General features: G+C 46.3%; 1 protein-coding gene across 2 annotated transcripts in view; it reads left to right on the top strand.

Annotated features, from left to right (window-relative positions):
- Positions 1-21,134, top strand: part of ihha (Indian hedgehog signaling molecule a) — a 27,098-nt gene extending 5,964 nt beyond the window's left edge. Inside the window, exons 1-3 of one of the 2 annotated variants that reach the window (XM_077002676.1) lie at positions 14,475-15,491; positions 17,229-17,490; positions 20,112-21,134. In XM_077002676.1, the coding sequence (XP_076858791.1) occupies positions 15,192-15,491; positions 17,229-17,490; positions 20,112-20,794 (1,245 nt within the window). In that variant the 5' untranslated portion in view covers positions 14,475-15,191 and the 3' untranslated portion in view covers positions 20,795-21,134. Of the gene's footprint in view, positions 1-14,474; positions 15,492-17,228; positions 17,491-20,111 lie in introns of those variants that run through there. The other variant, XM_077002677.1, reaches the window with a different exon arrangement.

Here is a 21,134-nt window from a genome sequence, read left to right as displayed (position 1 = left end):
TCTTTTTATTACAAGTCGGTCCAGTGGTGGTGGCAAGGAAATTACAGGGAGCTCTTCTCACACATAAAAAAGGTCGCAATGCTGAAACCAGGAACCTCAATAAAGGCTGGATTAGAAAATCTTTAGTTTTTGCTCCCCCCACGTTTTTGAAAAATTTCTTCATTTTTTTCCCCCCTTCTCGTCAGAGTTTTGTTTTATGTTGAGCTGCAGAAGGCAGTTTTGTGGCTTCTCTCTCAAGCCTGCGGAAAGCAAATATGCTCACTTGTGGCTGGCTGGGATGCCACTCCTGAACTTAACATCTGTTGAGAGGAAGATGTTGAAAGGGACGGGGATATGGCATGAAAAAAGCTGCTAATCTCATGTTCGGATTTTCAAATTTGTGTCATGTGTTGAGTTGAAGGGCAAAAACAGCATGCTTGGTCTGACTCAGAATGAGGAAAGATCAGTGGGTCTTTAGATCTTCATACTCCTTTATGGTTCCATCTTTCTGTGGCAGACAAGTGCACTTCAAAGCCAAATGAGGAGAATGATCTTGTAAGTGGTTACTCACCCAGCTATGCATCCTCTGCCTGATTGGGCATTTTGTTCCTCCATAAATAGCTCATCTTCTGCATGTAGTAATATGCAACAGATGTACTTTGTGCTGCAGTGAACCAGTTAAATACAACATAACTTTTCTGTTAATGGCTATTTCTCAGTCATTAAAAACACACACAGCCAATCACATAGTAGCAACTCAATGCATTTAGGCATGTAAACATGGCCAAAACGATCTGCAGCAGTTCAAACTGAACATCAGAATGGAGAAGAAAGGTGATTTAAGTGAATTTGAATGTGGTATATTTCAGAAACTGCTGATCTACTGGAATTTTCATGCACATCTCTAGAGTTTACAGAGAATAGTCTGAAAAAGAGAAAATATCCAGTGAGCAGCAGTTCTGTGGGCGCAAATGCCTTGTTGATGCCAGAGGTCAGAGGAGAATGGCCAGACTGGTTTGAGCTGATAGAATGGCAACAGTATCTCAAATAACCAGTCTTTACAACTGAGACATGCAGAAGAGCATCTCTGAACGCACAACACGTTGAACCTTGAGGCAGATGGGCTACAGCAGTAGAAGACCACACCGGGTGCCACTCCTGTCTGCTAAGAACAGGAAACTGAGGATGCAATTCACACAGACTCACAAAAGTTTGGAAAAATGTTGGCTGGTCTGATGTGTCTAATTTTTCTGCTGCGAAATTCGGATGGTAGGGTCAGAATTTAGCGTCAACAACATGAAAGCATGGATCCATCCTGCCTTGCATCAACGGTTCAGGCTGGTGGTGGTGGTGCAATGGTGTCTGGGATATTTTCCTGGCACACTTTGGACCCATTAGTACCAACTGAGCATCGTGTCCAATGTCACAGCCTACCTGAGTATTGTTGCTGACCATGTTCATCCCATAATGACCACAGTGTACCATCTTCAGGATAATGCACCATACAGCACGAATCATCTCAGACTGGTTTCTTGAACACAACAGTGAGTTCACTGTACTTGAATGGCCTCCAGTCACCAGATCTCAATCCAATAGAGCACCTTTGGGATGTGGTGGAACAGGAGATTCACATCATGGATGTGCAGCTGACAAATCTGCAGCAACTGTGTGATGCTATCATGTCAATATGGACCAGACTCTCTGAGGAATGTTTCCAGTACCTTGTTGAATCTATGCCACAAAGGATCAAGGCAGTTCTGAAGGCAAAAGGGGGTCCAAACTAGGTACTAACAAGGTGTACCTAATAAAGTGAGTGTGTGTGTGTGTGTGTGTGTGTGTGTGTGTGTGTGTGTGTGTGTGTGTGTGTGTGTATATATATATATACTCCAGGTATCTGACTTACATCCAAGCGCAGCATGTATCTTTGAAAATAAGATCTCCTGGAAACACGTTGCCATCTCTGTGGAATCAGCTCTCTGTTGTGAGGGGTGTGGATCTTTTTTTTTTTGTTCTTCTAGCAAATCACAGTAACACAGGACATGAATAAAAAATGTGGCAGGGAATTCAACTGGGCTCCCAGAGGCTTCCCAGTGCACAATGTGTTGGTTGTAATATACCCTCAGCATAGGCTGTTTGATAGATGAAACATTTGTCATAATGTGTTGGCAAACACATCAGGTGTGTCAGCAAACGCAGATCAGTGTCTTGTTTGGAAATTAGCAGCCTAAAACAAAGGCAGCGAATCTTTAATTATCTGAAGATCAAACTCTCTGGGTGGTTAGTGGTAAATATCTGGTGGTTAGGCACTTCCAAGTTCATAGTGAAGTGATAGAAGTCACCACAGCCAACCAAGTACCACCATAATCACATCCAAAGTTAAACGTTTCCGGTAAGCCGACGCCTTTGTGTCACTCAATGCATCTAGCACTAAGGGTACTAGAACACCACGGTTAACCATTACAATAGAAACCTTTAAACGGACTCCAGAACAACAGCAGAAGGCTCCACCTAGAGGCCCCGTTGCACTGGAGAGAGGCAGGAGTCCGGTTGATGGGCCTGGGCACTGTGGGCCACTCCCTACATGCTGCTAATTGGTTGTAATCACTGCAGTAATGAAGTACAGTGGTTTCTGTGAGTGTGATTACAGGTCGTCAGCTCCCAAAGGAAATGAGGGGTTGGGGAGCAGTGGAATTCTCTGTGATATGGGTGTCGTTACACTTTTACGGGATGCGTGAGTGAGGCGTGTGCCACTGTTTTGACGCTGTTGCTGATGGTGGCGGCTGTCAGGCATTCTGTGGGGAAGTAAACAAGTCTGCTTGCGTGGGTGCAGACGGCCTTTGATGTCCACCAGCTTCCTTGTTCGGGTCTTATCTCAGCGTGTAAGAGTTCACCACTTTCTACAGGATGCTGTTCCGTGCGTGTGTGTGTGTGTGTGTGTGTGTGTGTGTGTGTGTGTGTGTGTGTGTAACTTTGAAATGGCACCATAGGTATTGTCATAACTAAAATGTGTAGATTTAAGTGTTTTGATATTTTATCCTTCTGAAATGTCCTTATTGGGCATGTAAATTAAAAAATACCTTATGTATTTTAGAATTTTGGTTCATAATTTTACTAATTAAATTCAGCATTGCCCTCCTGTGAGCCTCAAGTCTCGATTCTTCCTTCTTCCATTTTCACTGATAATTTTAATTTTTTTCTGAGAATTCAGTGACTCATGAAGTGCGTGTTTATTTCAGGTCCTGTAATGTGGCATCGTTCAGTCTGTTTATTTTTCTGAGTCTCAGTTTCCTTGAGGAATCTTGAATCAGCGTAGTATGTGGATGATAAACTCATTCTACAGACCTTAACACAAACACTCAGCTACATTTAGGACTCAGGGCCCAATGTTTTTTTCCCACACAGATGATGAAATAGGACATTCACCATCAAAGTCCAGTATGAGGTATTTCTGGAGAATAATTTTCCTCCATCTGAAAAACTGAGAAAAGGAGTCTTGTTTTCAGTGTGTTTGCTATGGTTAACTTGTCCTCAGGTGAAGAAGAATGAGCTTAGTCTTCTGTATCCTCCGTTCTAACCAGGGGCAACCCCAGATTCCCTCTGCCCTCTTGCTGTAGGACTTGAAGGGAGACAGTGTGAAACGTTTGGTAGAACTGATGCACAGGGAAAAAGAGAGAAAGAGGCACTTAAGCAGTAATAAGGAAGTCATTCATAATGCTCATGGTCACCGAATGTTTAGGTGGGCAGTATTATCAGACGTTCAGTAATTACCTGATAAATCTGCTCCCAGACAGTGTTGCATCAGTGATGCGGCTCGATTCCCATGAAGAGCTGAAACAGGTTCTTGCCAGTGAAAGCTTTGCTGACGCATGCAGACTTAACACGGAAGTAAGAATTATTCAGAATTATTCCGTACAGTCCTGGTCACAGGGTCTATTAGTTCTAGTGTAGGTTGTTCATCACTGTTGCTGAGAATCTTTTTTCCTCCTCTGCTTCATTATGTAATCACCCTCTTTTCTCTCTCAATGTTGTCAAATTGATTCACTGTAATATTGTCAGTGTTCCCTATAACTGCGTATACCGCAAGCCTGAAAGCAGAGAGGTCTCGATATGGCATCACTAATTAGTTCTACTGGACGTCTTGAGACAACGCCAGGCGGTTGAAGCCAAATTCATTTACTTTTTAACCTGAAGTATTTACATCTACCTCTGAAAGTGACACAACCTTTCATTTCATCACACAGCCAAACATTCAGTGAAGGGGACTGAAGGATTTAATTCTTAAATATAGTTACAACATGGGTACTTAAGCTCAAAATGTTGTTAATTTTTATTTATGTATTTATTTACAAAATTGCATTACTGAAAATTAAATATTGTCCACAATACCTCATCAGAAATGACGGGCAAGTTAAAACAGTGACAGGGAGCGTCTGACCTAGATTCTTCACAAATGTTATCTTCAGATGTCTGGAGGTCACTGGCCATTAGACTGTGGTGATGTTTGTTTGTTTGTCTTAAATCATGATTTTTTTACCTCCTGCTTTTTGCCTCAAGTAAAAAAAATTTAGGCTGTTGCTTCTTTTTCTTTCAATATGTAACATTTTAACACTTTAATTAATACAGCAAATGAGCCATTTGAACTCAAGTTAAATAGTTAAATTTGCGTTTACACCTTCCTGTGCATGTTTGTCATAAGCAGGAATATATTCCCAGGAAGTTGTGCCAAGGGTCTATCTTAGCCCTAACAGCAGCAACACCTCTTGCTGCAAAGGTCAATATTGACTCATAAGGTAATTATAACTCCCTCAACATGTCTGTCTGACCATCAGCAGTGCCACATGGAGGCGTTCTGATTTGGATTACCTGATCAAGGGAGGCTGAGATTTAATTTGGACATGATCAATATTTATCTCTTACCACTCTACTGCTAACCCCTGCTGTGCTGGTGGTGAACAGTTACAAATTTAAAATCAGTATCAAAATATGATCCTGCAAAAGAAACTGAGCACAGTAATGGCGGCTTCCTCCACGTCATGTAACAATAGGGGATTGTAATGTTGTTATGACCCCGCTTTCTTACAAGGGTGGTGAAAATCAGTGTTGGTAGGATTTACTGACCTGTCCTTAGTTCACTTATTAAAGCTGGTGTATAGGAACGAATCGTTTGTTCTGGCACCTCTCTCTTGCCGCCTTGTCAATCAATGGGGAAAAAGCAGTTAAATCTCTCTGTTAACCATATATGTAATTACAGCTTGCCAAAATGTTACTAAATATGCCCTCACTGGGTTTCTGGTTTAGTTTTTTCCTCCCCTTTCGCCTTTTGAAGGAGTTCTAATTGGTGGAGACAGTGTGTCAGGATTAGAGGCTGGGAGTTTTAAACCCCGACACCCCCCAAAACCACACACTACCCTGTTACCCCCCCCCTCCCCCCTCACACACACATCGCACCCCCTGCCCCCCAGACTCTGGGCCCTGATCTGTGCTGTTGTCTGTTTCAGGGCTGTGTGGGGCTACGTGCTGCCCAATCCCAGAATCTTACCACATCTGCTGCTCCCGTGTTGTACTCACACACTCACACACTCACACACTCACACACTCACACACTCACACACTCCTCTCCTCAAACGCACACGACCGGCCGATCCTACCGCAGCCTCATTTGGCCTGATGACTGACTGACGGCTTATCCGCCAGCTCGCCCGGCTTAATGGGTGTAGGAGAGCAGGTCTGAGTCTGGCTGTTATCGCGCGGCACACGCGACTGATGGGAAGTGCACGTCCGATGATTAAAGGACAGGCGTAGTGTTGACCGTGGCCGCCATTGTTCACTGCAGCGGAGGTGCAGATAGATTTGCGGCATAACTGAGCGTTCAAACACTCCACGGACAGCACAAGCGTGTGAGCTGGTATTACGGAGACCGCCAGAGCTCCTCGCGTTGCCGAAATGAGAACATCCTGTACCGCGAGTGAAAGGCCGATGCATACACCTCCTCTCCTCTGGGACACCTCAACGATCTGATAATATCAGCCACGAAAAACCTGGTTGCCAACTAGACCATAAAAAATAAACAAATGAGCACAGACAGTAGCCCAGGCCCTGCGGCGGTACCGCTGTGGTCCGGCGGCGTGTTGAGCGGATCTGTAGGTGCTGGACAGGTGTACGAGTGCAATCAATCAGCCTCTTTCATCACCTCCTCCTGCCAGCGCGGACCCGGCGTCTGTTGCGGGTGGAGGAGGGGCTCCGCCACTGGTGCATTTCTGCCTCCGCCGAACTCTCCTCCTGCCTCGGGCCGCACGCTCTAAGCAAACATGGCCCACAAAGGGCCCACAGTGGTGCGGCTGGGGAGCCAAACGCCGCGCGGCGTGTAAATCTCGGACCGCCGGGCTGCTTCTGCTTCTCTGCCATGGGCCTCATGGGACGTGTTGGCCTTCAGGTTCCACCGAACACCAACGACCTTTTCAGATGGTTCAGACCGCTGTGTCGCTGTTTTTCACTTGTTTGCGAAACCATAAACAAATGTAAATTGCCATAGCCTACATATTGAAGGAACAGTGGAGAAGAGGAATGTGTGGAAGTGGCCAGACCTCGAACTCTACAGTGCTGGGGTCTACAGTCAGTACTGAACTCAGTACGGTACTGAAGCTGGTACTGAACTCTGCTGAGCTTCCCCATGTGACCAGCAGCACTACTGGTTCCCTCACACTCATCTAGCTGTTGCTTTGCTCCCATGTTCGGAGAAATTCAATGAAACAATATGAGCAGCGGGTGTGATCTTGGAGAGAAAGCAGTGTGTTCAGGCTGATAAACGTGTGAACAATAAAGGAGCACGTTTGTTATGTCTGACCATGCCCTCTGCCCTGCCGAGCTGACCCCCTGCTGAGAGCTGGAAGCCATGCTCCTTTGTGAGGGCACACAGAACTTCCCCAAGTCCAAATCAGACAGACTGTTTGGTGCTACAACCTGCAGTTAAATATTTTGCACAGGTTTCAACCACAGTGGGCCCTAAAGACATATTGAATTACATTACAAATTATTTTTAAGGTTTTCTATGGAGAAATGTACTGAAATATTTGACAATGTGTAATTTTTAAGGTATCCTTTAACCCAGGCCTTTAGAGTATAGAGTTATGAAGTTTACATAGTGCTCCTAGTTTCTGTATATAATCTTATATGAAAGTTTAACCTATGCAAATCACTAATAAGTTATTCACAGTTACAGTAATTTTCCATAGTAGGACTATACAGTATCAGTAAGGTTCCTTTGGTATAATTTCTTCACAGTACTAATTAACCTGCCCTGTAACTGGCTTTGACCTCTTAGGAAATTGGGACACTGCAGCATCACACTGAGTTGTGTCTCTTTTTTTCTTTGCTATTTTAACATGGGTGTGTTGCAACAAGGTTCAGTGGACCTGGAGCTGGGAAGGGCTCAGGCAATGAAAGGCTAAAAGGAGGCCAGCCAGCCAATCTCTCTCTCTCTCTCTCTCTCTCTCTCTGTCGCTCTTAGTCTCTCCCCCTCTCTCAGACTCTCTCTCTTTCTCTCTTACTCTCTCTCCCTCTCTCTCTCTCAGTTACTCTTAGTCTCTCCCCCTCTCTCAGACTCTCTCTTTCTCTCTTACTCTCTCTCTTAGTCTCTCTCTCTCTCTCAGTCTCCCCCTCCTCCCTCTCCCCCTCTCTCTGTCTCTCACTCCACACCCCTTTTCCCCAGGTAAAACATTTACACTCAGTCAATAAATGTTCAAGCTGTTTTGTCATGTGTACTTGTGCAGGTAATACAAAACCTGCTCATTCGCTGAGCCGTAGGAGAGTTCAACCCAGAGCCTCTTCCTCTCCTCAAGAGATTTGTGGGGGATCTTTCTTTAGACTGTCAATATAAACCCTGCAGGTCAAGGGGAGGAAGAAGCATTCTGATTTGCTTGGGTAGTATTATGTTATGGTATTGATCTTGCAAAAACAAGATATTTAGATCTGAAAATCTTCAAACAAACAATCAGACACAAATATGAAGGTGTAACAGAATCTATAAACCACAATTTTAGGGCACACCAAACCGGTCAGTGCAACAGATCCTCTTGTCCAAACTTCCCTTTTTTAGGGGACCTTCATAACCTGATGACACAGGGGTCAACAAGCCAAGGCGTCTATCTGACTTGTTAGGTTGCCTAGAGCTCTTTAAATGAGTCTACCCTACCCTACCATAGCCTAGCCTAGCCTTATTCTGTACATGCTCAGTTGGGCTCACACTGGACACAGAGCTGACCAGAGTTCTCTTTACATCTGGCCTTCGAGACCACAAAGAGAAAGAAATTCTCTCTCTCTCTCTCTCTCTCTCTCTCTCTCTCTCTCTCACACACACACACACACACACACACACAAGCAAAGCCTGCATTTCCACTCTAAAAATACCAAGAGCAGCAAATATCAGAATTATATAAAATCTCATAAGCACAGATACATAAATATAAAGTGCATAATGAATTTATTGATATTTGCCTTTTCTGAGTTGAGGGAGTGGCATTGCAGTGGTGGAGCAGAGCAGAGCCCTGGCATCCTTTAAAGTGGTGTTCTGGGCTGTGGGAATGTACGCTTTTGGGTCGCAGTACTGAGCGATGGTGAAGAACCTTGGCTCTCACTCACATAACATCCCGGATCCGCTTTCCCATTCGGACTATACCTTTCATTTCCAGAACTTTCCATAACATACCATATTAAGTGTCAGGTTATTTTTGAACTGCCTCTCTCTGGCTTGCTTTCTACCCCAGCCCCCCCCAACCCCCCCCCCCCCCCCCCCCTTTCCCCTCCCTCGGATTTTAATGCTTCTTGTTCTCTCTTCCTCTTCATCGTTCTCCCGATTTACAGAAATCTAAATTATGTCCAGGAAGACTGTTTCCAAAGAGATAGTGGATATGATGATTAAAGTTCAGAAGACAATGGCATTAGTCACTATTATTCCCACTGATTAGGAAGCTGATCCAGTGAATTCTGTTATTGCATTTCAGAAGTTTTAAAGCCGGCGTGATTGAGCCCCGACTGTTGACACATCAAACTCGAGAAGATCAGAGAGCAGTGTTTTGGTTTTGGTGCATCTGGTTGCTGGTCTCTGATTGCACTTGTCTGGTTTAAATCACTATTGATGACAAATTGGAGGCGAGGTGGGGCCCTGAGCACACGCTAGCTCAGGCCCAACAGCAGATCCCAGGTTTGGCGGCTGCATGGGAGTTGCCATTATTACTTCCTTCAGATTCTAATCTTTTGTGAACATGAAGTTTGTTCAATGAGTCCCCTCCACTTTCCTTCCTACTCTGAATTCAACTTTCAATTGTAAGTCCACACTGAAACCCTCCACCCATGTCTATATGTGGAAATAAAGTTCAGATCACTATTAGTAGATATCCTCAAATGTAAGTGGGTTTACCCTACTCTCTGTCTTGTGACCAGCAGACCTGGCCAGCGTTACTTTTTAATGATGTTTAATTTTGTTTTTAAATGCCTCATAATTTAACTCAGGCAGATGCCTGCATCAATGTAAATTCTGTGTTGCTGTTAAACCTTGATTGTTTGGTAAAGTGGATGAGTGATGGTTTCCTTTTCATGAGGCCTTAAACTAAATATAAGTCTGCTGCGATGGAGATCAATAAATGAAGGCAGTGTTGGCAGAGTAAATATTCCTTTACTGTAAATACCTTGACCAGTGTCATCGCTGTAACTCAGCTCCTAGTCCTCCGGCTGTGTACATTCACGCTTTCTTTCCTGATCTCTTCACTCTTCACGAGCTAAAAGAGTTGGGGGATTATTTAGACATGATAATGTATATGTGTAGTGTACATATACAATGCACACACAAATCGGTGAGGTCAGAACAGCTGTCAGGAGTCCAGACACACTGTGGTTTCTGGATGACATAAGCGCTTCATTGAATCCAGCCTACAGTCGGTCAGCTTTTTTAAGAACTCTTCTTCAAGAGTTCCCCTTGAAGATGTGTGAGCAGGCATTCATCGCTGGGTAGTATTTCTGTCCATTATGGTCCTAGGTGAGCCCATCTGTGGTGTGGCTGTGTTTACCTGTGGTCACACCAGCTATACTGCGATCCTGTGGGGCTCCGTCTACGTATAGGTGAAGCTAGGGGGGTGGGAACATGAAGACAGACACGAACGATGTTAAAATTAGGAGAAAAGGGCCTGTGTTTCGGTGCTAAGGTCATAAACCACACTATCAGAGTCAAAACGACGTTTGTGCTTATGTACTACTTTAACAGCTTCACACTGACCTTCTGTAAAGCCAACCCTGAACCTACACTAAATCAGCCTGAAAATCAAACCCTTTTTGTGAGGACTTCATCATTCAGGTTTTGGTCTGGAGCTGGTCCCGATCTAGGATCCGTTCCTCTCCAGCTGTCAGTCAGTTTAACCCATCCCATGTGCTAACTGCCCCCCCCCCCCAACCCCCCCTTTGCAGGCCCAGAGAATCTGGGCGAGTGAGGGAGAGGAGAGAATGGGTCCTGCGTGTCCATGTCGTATGGGTTTGTCTCGTGATCCTCTGCGGGATGCCGCTGTCACCCCGGCTGTGGCGAGCTACTCTGGTGCTGCTGCAGGCTTCAAAGACTGCAGGCCTGCCCACAGCCCTAATTAGAGGGTGCCTGCCCAGAGCTGGGGACAAGCTAGCGGAAAGTGTGTGCAAGTGTGCGCAAGTGCACACACCGCGCTTCAGTAGCAGCGAGCTGACATGGGCCGGAGACGAAGGGAGGAGCAGCAACCTCATCACATCTGTCCCATGATTCTCTCATTCTCTCTGTCTCTGTCTGTCTGTCTGTCTCTCTCTCTCTCTCTCTCTCTCACACACACACACACATACACACATAGAGGTCACAGGCAGGGGGGATAAGGGATAGCAAAGGGCACCTGGGTTCTGTGAATACCTTCTACTGTTCTAAGGTTCTAAAGTTCTTCTGCGTTCTGACACTCTTAGGGCGATGTTCCTACAGCGACGTCCTGTGCATTCATGGTCTAAAGGTGATGTCCGATGTTCCGATGTTTTATGGATGTGAAGGACTTCGGACAGCTGCTGTTGGAACTGAAGTGAAAGTTGCATGTGCTGCCAAAACCCACAAAACAAAACAAAAACACGTATTCCTTTACACTGTTCAAATAAGCACATGACTTCTCCAACGACTTCCCCCACCCCTCTCTGCTTCCCTCCACCATCTCCTTGTTTCCCAGTAAAACATTCTACTCCATAATCTGCCATTATCTACCAGAGGTGTTTATGCCGGGCCATCCTCAGTTTTTAGCTGTTTGACCATATTGTCACAGCCTATTTAAAGGAAAGAGGCTGTTAGCCAGCACACAGTTGGCAAGGCCAGCGGTGGTGTAGTAAAATATAAATATAATAAGAACGTTTTTGAGCTGGTGGATCCATTCTGAGCAGTGAAACATCACCACAGCAACCACAGCTGTGGCACGCGTGCAGGAAAGAACTTAAAAAAAAAGAAAGAAAGAAGGAAAAAGCAAACAGGCCAGGATCTCTGAAGGCGGAGAGGGGGGAGCTGAGTGAGGCACGGGCTCAGGGCTGGCCTTCAACACCGTCGTCAGCATAGTCTACCTCGGCCCCAGCAGTGTGTAGATACACGGAGCTGCTCTTGCCTTCGTCATCGTCATCTTCACATGCATCCTCACCTGCTCGCGCCACTCTGTGAGCTTTGAGTGATTCGCGCAGGGGTCACCTGCACCGTGCGACGCCGGTGTCTCTGACCTGGAGTTTGGAGAGGGGTGCGGGGTTGGAAATCCAGGATTTTGCATCTGGGCAGCGATGGCGTACGGCTTATCCTAATAACAGTCCTGTTTAAAGCTAGAAGCAGAGGGGAGCGAGGCCAGTGGAGGTGAGGGAGGCTCTCTGGGTAACCAGAGGAAAAAGGGAAAGCGGCGTTGAAGGTATAGAGAGAAAGAGAAAGAGAGGGGGCAGCTCCCACAGGCTGCCATTGATGCATTGAGTTATTCAGGGCTCTGGACTTCAGGCCTCAATTACTGGCATTTGGCAGGAGCGCTAACGCAGGGAGACGCGGCTGCGGCAAGTCCGGTCCGCGCTGCCCGACCCTGCACTCGTCCCCTGGGCAGAGCTTTGTTTTTTTAGCAGGCGGCTCGCTCGGGCCGCTTTTAGCCTCTGCTTTTAGATGCTCCTGGTATTATTTTTGCCCCGCTCGCTCCGACTGCGACGGCCTCGAACCGCTCGGGGTGATCAGTCACCGGCGCTGCCCGGCTTCCTGAGCGTGAGAGTCCCGTGACGTCGCCTCTCGCCCCGTGCTCGGCAAAGCGACCTGGCCAAAACCGAGGTGCAGCGAGTGGGGCAAAAGGGAGAGGGCGCTTATCGTTTAGTCTGAGGGTTCTGCCCCTCTTGCCTCTGAGGTTGCTGGGGATAGCAGGAAGTGGTAAAAAAAAAACCAGCAGCTATTACCTTGAGGAGAAAACGAAAAATGACTCAAACACTGAATCCCACCGCAGTCCACAAGAACGCCATTCCTGGAGGACGAAAACAACTAAAAACAGAGTTGTTTACCAGTTAATACCAGAAAAACACCAATTTGCCCACGCTCCCTCTCTCTGCCTCCTTCCCCTCCTCTTTCCCCCCTCACTGCTCCTTCTCCCTCTTCCCCTCTTTACACCCTTTGTTGGTTAGATCCGTGGGTAGCCCTGGTGCCCATGTGAGAGCCCAGTGGACCAAGTCTGCACACCCCACTGTCACAGATGAAAGATCCGCATGGCTGGCATTATTTGAAAGGCACCCATCTCCCTCTGTTTCGCCCATGGTGTCCTCTTATTTCACAAGGGCAAATTAATAACTCTACTACATCAATGGGGCCACGCTAAAAAGGCCTCGGGCTGGCGTCGGAGGCTCTGCGATGGGCCCGCCAGGCGCACACCAGCCACGGCAGCACTGACTTTTAGGCCGTGGGCTCTTCCCTTGAGGGCAGAAGGGATTTCTGACTGGCTCCGACCACTTCTGAAGTATTGTCAACAGCCAAGTTCAATAGGCAGTCCTACAAGGAGCTGTGTCTTTATTTACATCCCTCAAAGGGAAGAGGACACACTTCGTGGGATCCACACACTCTGTAATTGTGCCTCTGTGATCTCCAGATTCAAAAACAAGTCTGTCCGTGCGTTCCACACTTGCGTGCCGATGCCTCGTCAGGAAAGTGTCATACCGGAAGTCCAACGGCACATCCTCTCCTGTTTCCCTGAGCGATGTTAGGTAAATGAGGATTCAAACGTGCCACCTGTTCTGGTTGGGTCAAGGAAGCTTTGGGTAGAACTTTCACCAAGCTTGTGTGTGAGTGATTAAAAACAGTAAGCGTTAGAGTGAACGGGTGATTGTGCAGGCATGCAAGTGTGAAGGAGAGAGTGGCTTTCTCTTACCTTCTACTGTTCGGCCTTTACCTCTATGTTCTGAATGAGGACATGCAGACCTCTCCAGAGCTGAAATACTTTGTTATTTACACTCCCAAATAATAAAAATATAAATCAACACCAGACCCCAAATGTTTGTGAAAATTTGCTTTTGAAATGGGCACAAAACCACAAACTTCTTTCTGGCAAATATTTGAGCAGCTAATTTAGAAGACGCGAGTCTGTTTTTCTTCCTCGTTTAAAAAAGAGCTCAGTGAGAACGAATGTCACAGATCTCACTTTTCGTGAGGCTCCGACCACGGGCCGGCCGGGAGGCAGACGCATCCACAGGGACGCACAGTCCTCCATCTGTGTAAGTGGAGCATCCTCTCTCTTTCGGCACAGTGAAATAAGCGCCGATCCTGTGAAAGCACGTTCCTAATTATACGCTGCCCTCTCCCCCCTTACCTGCTCCATCCGCAATTAGAACAGTGGAGCCCTCAGGAGGGGCCCACCGCTGCCCATCAGCTCAGCGCGGCCTGCCGCAGATGGCAGCACCTATATGCGTCTTAATGTTATATAAAGATAAAACTTGGCCTGGGGTGTGCTTTTGTGTCAGCATTATAAATTCATAACAAAAGATTAGGCGTAACAGAAAACACATTACGCCAAATAGCACTGGCTGTCATGGACATCAGATAAGGAGTATTTTGATACTGCGAGTATCGCGGTTCCAATTTGTAATTCGTTTTGGGAAGAGGAAAGTCACACTTGAATGATTCAGGAACATCCGTGTTGCATCCATGCATCGAATCAAAATTATGGGACATTCCTTGTCCGACTATGCAAAAAAAAGGTTACTGCAACTATTTCCGTCGTAATGCGCAATGTTTTGAATACGAATGCACATTTGCACTTGACCGTGAAATATGAATCCTAATTAAATAAGTCTGTTGAACGGTGGGTTGTCTTTCTCAGCGGCAATACAATTCACAGCGCGTACGAGACTGAACGCACATGTTGGGACTTTATGTGAGCACGAGCTCACCGAGTCGGTTAAGGACGGCGGAGGGGAGGACGGGGGGGGGGGGGGGGGGAGCAACGATCGCCCGGCGATAGTTTGAGGCTTGAGGCCAGTCAAGGCGAACACTGTGTGGATCTATGAGCGAGTGCGTTCCGGGTCCACAGTTTGTCCGAGAGATATGCGTGTGCTCAGTCAGGAGCGTGGTGCGGCTGCAGGGGGAGAGCCGGTGGGTGTACGGCGCACCCACTGTGACCCGCGGGGAGGAGCGGCGGGCGAGGATAGAAGTCCAGAACTGGCAGGGTGCGGTCTCATGGGCAGCTGGGCTCTTGGATCACTTCAATCCCCGATCCTAGTGAAGGACGTGCGCCAAAGGGCTTGAGTTGAAGACAACCGCGGAAGCGCAAACTGCCATGAGGATTCCTCCTCACAGCTGCCTGTCACTTCGCGCCGGGGTTTCGCAGCTCGAATCTGTTAGATAAATAAATGGACTTGGTTACTCGCTCTTATTTCGGCGTTTTTCTTGGGAAACTGTCGTCTCGTGTGTGGACGCTATACACTTGGCATCTCTGGATCTTTTTTCTCACGTTTCACTTCGCGTTGTGCGCCTCTGCGTTGACCAAGTGTACTTTTACGCATCGACGATGACCAAGATAAAGGCGATAAAGAATTAAAGATTGCGTCCTCCACCCCCCATCATTTACCCCGTGGGGGGAATAAGGAGCTACAAAGGGGAGTAAAGGACAGCTTCACATTCGACTGCGACCTGTGCCACCGTACCACTCCGTTTTGGAGTGACTCGCGGTGGGGGTGGGATGCGTCTCCCCGTGTGTTTTGGGCTTCTTGTCGGCTGCGCCCTGATGTTCGCACCTGTTAACGAGTGCTGTGGCCCGGGGAGGGGATACGGGAAAAGGCGGCCGCCAAAGACTCTTACACCCCTCAATTACAAGCAGTTTAGTCCAAATGTAGCCGAAAAAACATTGGGAGCCAGCGGGAGAATTGAAGGCAAAATAACCAGGAACTCTGAACGGTTTAAAGAACTGACCCCAAATTATAACCCCGACATTATCTTCAAAGACGAGGAGAATACAGGTGCGGATCGGCTCATGACACAGGTGAGAGAGCCTTCTCGGTTCGGATGAATTCAATTACCTGGTCCATTAGGAAACACTCTGCGGGTGTGATTTGATTACAGGCACATTAGACCTGTTGCTTCCCAGTGTGCGCGCCTCTATTTGCCCTTTGCTCAACGTCGTTATCGATCGCCGCTGCTTTCTGCTTTCATCTCTTGCGCATGGGAATTGATTGCTGTTAACACTCTTTTTTTGTTGGTATTCACCGCCGGCTATGCAGTTTTAACTCAGATTTTTGTCAAAGTTAAATCCGCGACATATTCCACTTTCACGCGTCAGTTCACGATACTTTAAAAAAATCTATAATGTAATTATTCGGTTTGAATTTGGTGCACAGCGTGTTCAAAGGTGCTTGTGTTTTCCAGTTTTTGACAAGTTACGCATTATTTATAATGTCCTTTTAGGTTATATTTAGTGTTCTGTCATTTGTAACTGCTTATTAAGTATATTTTGATTGAATTACACATCATTACAAGTTCGTAGGTGCTCCCGTTACTGCACGATCAACATGTGTGGATAACACCGCAACATTAAATGTGGTCTTGGCCTAGACATCTCACTTCAAATGTATTCATATATTTAAAGAAATAGGTGGTTTACCTAGACAGATATATTGCTATTTATGAACCTTTATTACTGAAAGCAACAGAAAGTATAGTCTACTTATAAAGCAATTACACTAGACTGTACTGTTTAATGTCCTTTCGTGACATTCTTGGAAGTCCTAATACTCTAAAGCACATAGCATGCCTTAGAGTCTACAAACCTTGTTTGAAATGCATCACTGAAAAACAATGCAGTAGTTTTATATGGATTTTACTGGTATGTTATTGAACAAATATTGCTAACCAATGTTAGTTTGCGATGTTGTTTTGGCTGTTGTCCAGCTCTTTGCAAAATAATCAGTGACTTAAAAGGCAAAGATATTTGTTTTTCGATGGGTTGAATATAAAAAGGAATAAGCATATAGAACTATATAGAAATATTTAGTGATTTGCTAAAAGCATTGCTGGGTGGAAGTGAAGTGAGAGATGTGTTAATGCCCAGTGTACACCTGTTTCCCTGTGTGCTACAGGCCGTAGCATGTTATTTTTTTTCTAATGAGGCTTGTGTACCTTTTTGATGGTATTGGAGTGGAGTTCTGATACATGTGTAAAGGTTAATCCTCATCAGTTATGACAGCAGTGGAGACGCTGGGGCTTGTGTACAAGGTTCTGGACTTTTGAATTCAAGTGAGTCATGCAAGAGGTTGTGCAGGGGATCCTCTTGATAAAAGGTGATGTAAGCTATCCACTTTAATTTAGATATTTAACACTCTCCTGCACACACTCTTGCACACTCTCACAATCACTGGCAGTAACCTCTTGAACATCAATATGTATTTGTTGACTTGGCGTACACGCTTGTCCCTGATATTGTGTGCTTAACAATACATCAAATTTTCTATTGCTTACCCTTTTTATTTCCACCCCTGCTCACCTTCTCTCTCTGTGCCTCAGCCAAGCACGCGGTGTTAAGGTTGGTTATACTGACAAAAAATGCCATGGATTGGTATGGTTTGGTACTCGGCTTTAGCCTTCTAGGGTTAGGTCATCTGGTCAGATTAGGATGAGACTTCATCTCAGAAGCAACAAATTCAGGTGTTTTTTGATTTCTCACTAGGTTTGCGTGTACCATGCTGGTCTATCTGACTCCCATCTAAATGTCCGTTTATTTTAGCGTTGCAAGGATAAGCTGAACTCCTTGGCCATCTCGGTCCTGAACATGTGGCCAGGTGTGAAGCTGAGGGTCACGGAGGGCTGGGACGAGGACGGCAACCACTTCGAGGAGTCTCTGCACTACGAAGGCAGGGCAGTGGACATCACCACGTCCGACCGCGACCGGAACAAGTACGGCATGCTGGCCCGGCTGGCCGTGGAAGCGGGCTTCGACTGGGTCTACTACGAGTCCAAAGCTCACGTCCACTGCAGCGTGAAGTCAGGTAGGAAAGAGACGTGTGCCTCGCCACGTGTGCCCCGCACCGTGTGCCGGAGGGTAGCCAACACGGGCAGACTCCATTACACAAGGTTCTACAATCGAATGGCGTCATCCAGTTTGATTGAATGAAATCCATTAGTGTGGTGTTTTGCATGTGTGAAAGGGAGAAGTGGTGTTTATCTTTGGAACCCTCTCGAAGCAATAAACCATTTTTCCCTTGGTACTACGGCAAACCGATGTCATAGATGAGGCAGAGGCACAAAGATGAGTCTAGAGAAAGCTGTTGGAAATGTCACACGTGTAGCATGTTTCACTATGTCTGCTCATAATAAACATCATTATCATTTGATATCTTGAAGACCTATCATAGTGTACATTTGTTTCAGTGGTAATATAAGTCTTCTTTAGGTAAGTCTACTTTATATGGTAGTTGTCAGCGTAAGAAGGACTATGGTAAAATGACTTGATTCCACACCCTGACCAGTACAGACCTTAGTTACACAGGGTGGGGCTGTTCAGTGGAAAGTGTGTCTTTCTGTCTGATACATTTGTGTGTGTGCATCCTCAATAGAGCTGTTAGTCACACCAGTCTGAAGCATGCATGTCTAGAGATGGATAAGGCACTTTCAGTGCACAGGACAAACAAATGACTCTTAGGTGTGACTGGCACTGCAGTAGCCCAGGAGTCCTAAGGTGTGTCCTGCTGTGGGAATTGTGGTCAGTTCTCATTAGGACAGGTGATCAAGATAAGTGGGGAACCCTGGGCTCAAGGTGATGACCAAGTAACAGACCACATCATTAGGCCATCAACACCTACCTCTGCTAGAGTCATTAGGGAGTAAATTAGCCAGGAGTTTTTTTTTCTGGTAACAACTCACCCATTGTCTCTGTTATCTTAATGAACCTCTATCTTCCCTTGTATTCCATGTGTAATGTTTTGCCAGACTGTATGGGCTGACTTTATGCTTTGCAAGGAGCAGGGTGACCAAAGAAACCCTCCACGTTGCCATCTTTTCCACTGTGTTTGTTTTTGTGTATTTTTGTCAGTCTGGAATGTGCTTTTTGACTATTCCATTCAGCAGCTATGTTGCATCAGAACATTCTGCATTCTTTTTATACTATTCACACACACACACACACACACACACACACACACACACACACACACACACACACACACACACACACACACACACACACACACACACACACACAAAGTTGACCTCATGTCCTGTGACTTTTCTGTCTTGGCATAACACTTAAGTCTGAAAAGTGTCCGCTTTGGGCCCCTGGTGAGGAATGGGACTCCTGTGTGGACGTTTGTGAAGCACTATTGTTATCACCCTGATAGAGTGCAAACACTGGCAGGACCTGCTGTCTGCTCCTGCCTTATCAAAGTCCTTTATAGGTGTGTTCTGCTGCGCAGGGAACAGCTCTGCTATATGTCTGCATTTGAAGAAATGTTACTTGAATAACATGAAACTGGATGAATTTGATAGTCGATATAATACTTCGGAGCTAGATAAGGGTAAAATAATTATATAAATATAAAAATCACCTGAAGATATTGAAGATATGCATATGCAGTAATACTGCATTTGTTAGTTTCACTCAGCAATGACATTGTGATGCAGTGATAAGGTGGGATATGAGGGTGATAAGAGGAAGAGGAAATACTTCTTTCATACATGAAGTTAAAGCTCCTATTAAGCACTAGCAGGAGAAACCCATCGGCCTTTGTAGTGGCGCAAACTAAGTTTCATAGTGTATAGCTTATAAGTACTAGAATGTAGGTGTGGCAAGGGCAGAGAACAGAGAGGGAGGGAGAGAGACCGGGAGAATGACTGAGGCTCTGTGGTAAGAAGTAGAGCAGGTTACTAAAGCGCTTTGAGATGATTAACCCGCTCCTTTGTTTTCCGCACGGTAATTCCGTTGTTCCCCTTCTCAGATCTCTTATCTCAGTCATGTCTTATCACCTGGCCTTGGTACTCACCTTTCCCAAATATTTGTGTTGGACTCGCGGAGACACGAGTCTTCTCATTCCAGTCTCTATAACGTCTTGCGGAGTCTGAGTCACTTCGTCTGGAGAGGCCAAGCAGAGTTTGAGTTGAGGCCTGCGGTTATTTATTAGCTTATATTGTATTTTTACATGGTGACTCGAGACGAGTGAAAAGAGAAAACGTGTTGGCTTTAAGAATTACGTTTAAAGTGTTTGTTTGCACACAACGATGTTTTGCCACTGTGACGGACTTTCAGTTTTATTGTTTTATGCATGCATAATGAGTAAGAGAAGATCTGAAAGAAAGAGACAGTGAAGAGGACATAGAGTGAGGGGGGGGGGGGGGGTTTCATATGTCCATGTAAGGGAAGAGGGGGTAGGAAAGACCATACAGCGATTACATCTTAACATTTAATTCCTTCTTCAAGAGAACACTCCTTAGCTCCAGAATTTAACATGGGTTTGACTAGTTAACTGCATGTCTGACACAAAGTGCCACTGACATATTTACAATAGTCATTTAATCACTAAAAGCGGACCGTGTTACTCAGAAGATTTGAATTCTCTCTGCCTTCCTCCCTCTCTGTCTTGGTTTCATCCCCCCTTTCTCTCTCTCTCTCTCTTAGAACATTCGGTGGCTGCTAAGACCGGAGGTTGCTTCCCTGGAGGAGCCCTGGTCACAATGGAGGACGGCACCAGCAAGGCCATGAGGGAGCTCCAGCTCGGCGAGGAGGTGCTGGCATCATCTCAGAGCGACGGCGGCGGGCGGCTTCTGTACAGTGAGGTCATCGCCTTCATGGACCGCAGTCCCGAGGTCCGCCAGCAGTTCTACACCATAGTGACGGACTCGGGGGCGGAGCTTAGCCTCACCGCCACCCACCTGGTGTTCGTGGCCGACGATGGCAACTGCTCTGGGCCGGCAGCCGGGGACGAGCTCAGGACCGTGTTCGCCAGCGATGTGCTCCCGGGTCAGTGCGTGGTGTCGGCCCAAGGAGTGGGGCAGCGAGGGCGCCTGTCCCGCGTGAGCAGGGTGCGGGTGCGGGACGACGCGGGAGTGTTTGCTCCGCTGACCCGCCATGGCACAGTGGTGGTTAATGACATTGTCGCCTCCTGCTATGCGGCCACAGATCACCTCTGGATGGCACACCGGGCTTTTGGGCCTCTTAGGTTCCTCCATAGTTGGGGAGGACCCATGGGCCACCAGGCTGACGGAGTACACTGGTACTCCTCACTGCTGCACTGGGTCGGAACCTGCATTCTTGACCCAAAACATTTCCACCCCTGGGGCATAATCAGAGAGGACAGATGAGGAAGAGAGTCGTGCGTGGTGTAAGGAAAAAGGAAGAGAACGTTCACCTCTTTAAAAATGAAGGAAAAGACGGATCAGGAATGGAAAGAGTTCAACCAAAAGGAGGACAAGAAAGGAGGAGGGATATTATGAAGAAAAGATTCTGAAATGAGGAAGAAAGTATGAAATCAAGAACAGAATCACTTCTGACTTATAAAAGATGTTTCCCTTTAAAGACTTTAAAGATGCAGTCATTCTGTATTCTCACCTGGAGGATTGTGTCCATGGGGAAAAAAAAAACATTCAGAGACCCATATTTAAAATATTCCACATAAAAACGATTGAAGTGGGTTTCTTTTAC

Source organism: Brachyhypopomus gauderio, chromosome 4, assembly GCF_052324685.1.
Source record: "Brachyhypopomus gauderio isolate BG-103 chromosome 4, BGAUD_0.2, whole genome shotgun sequence".
NCBI lineage: Eukaryota > Metazoa > Chordata > Actinopteri > Gymnotiformes > Hypopomidae > Brachyhypopomus > Brachyhypopomus gauderio.
The sequence above is the reverse complement of the archived record's forward strand: the minus strand, read 5'-3'. Positions and strand labels throughout refer to the sequence as shown.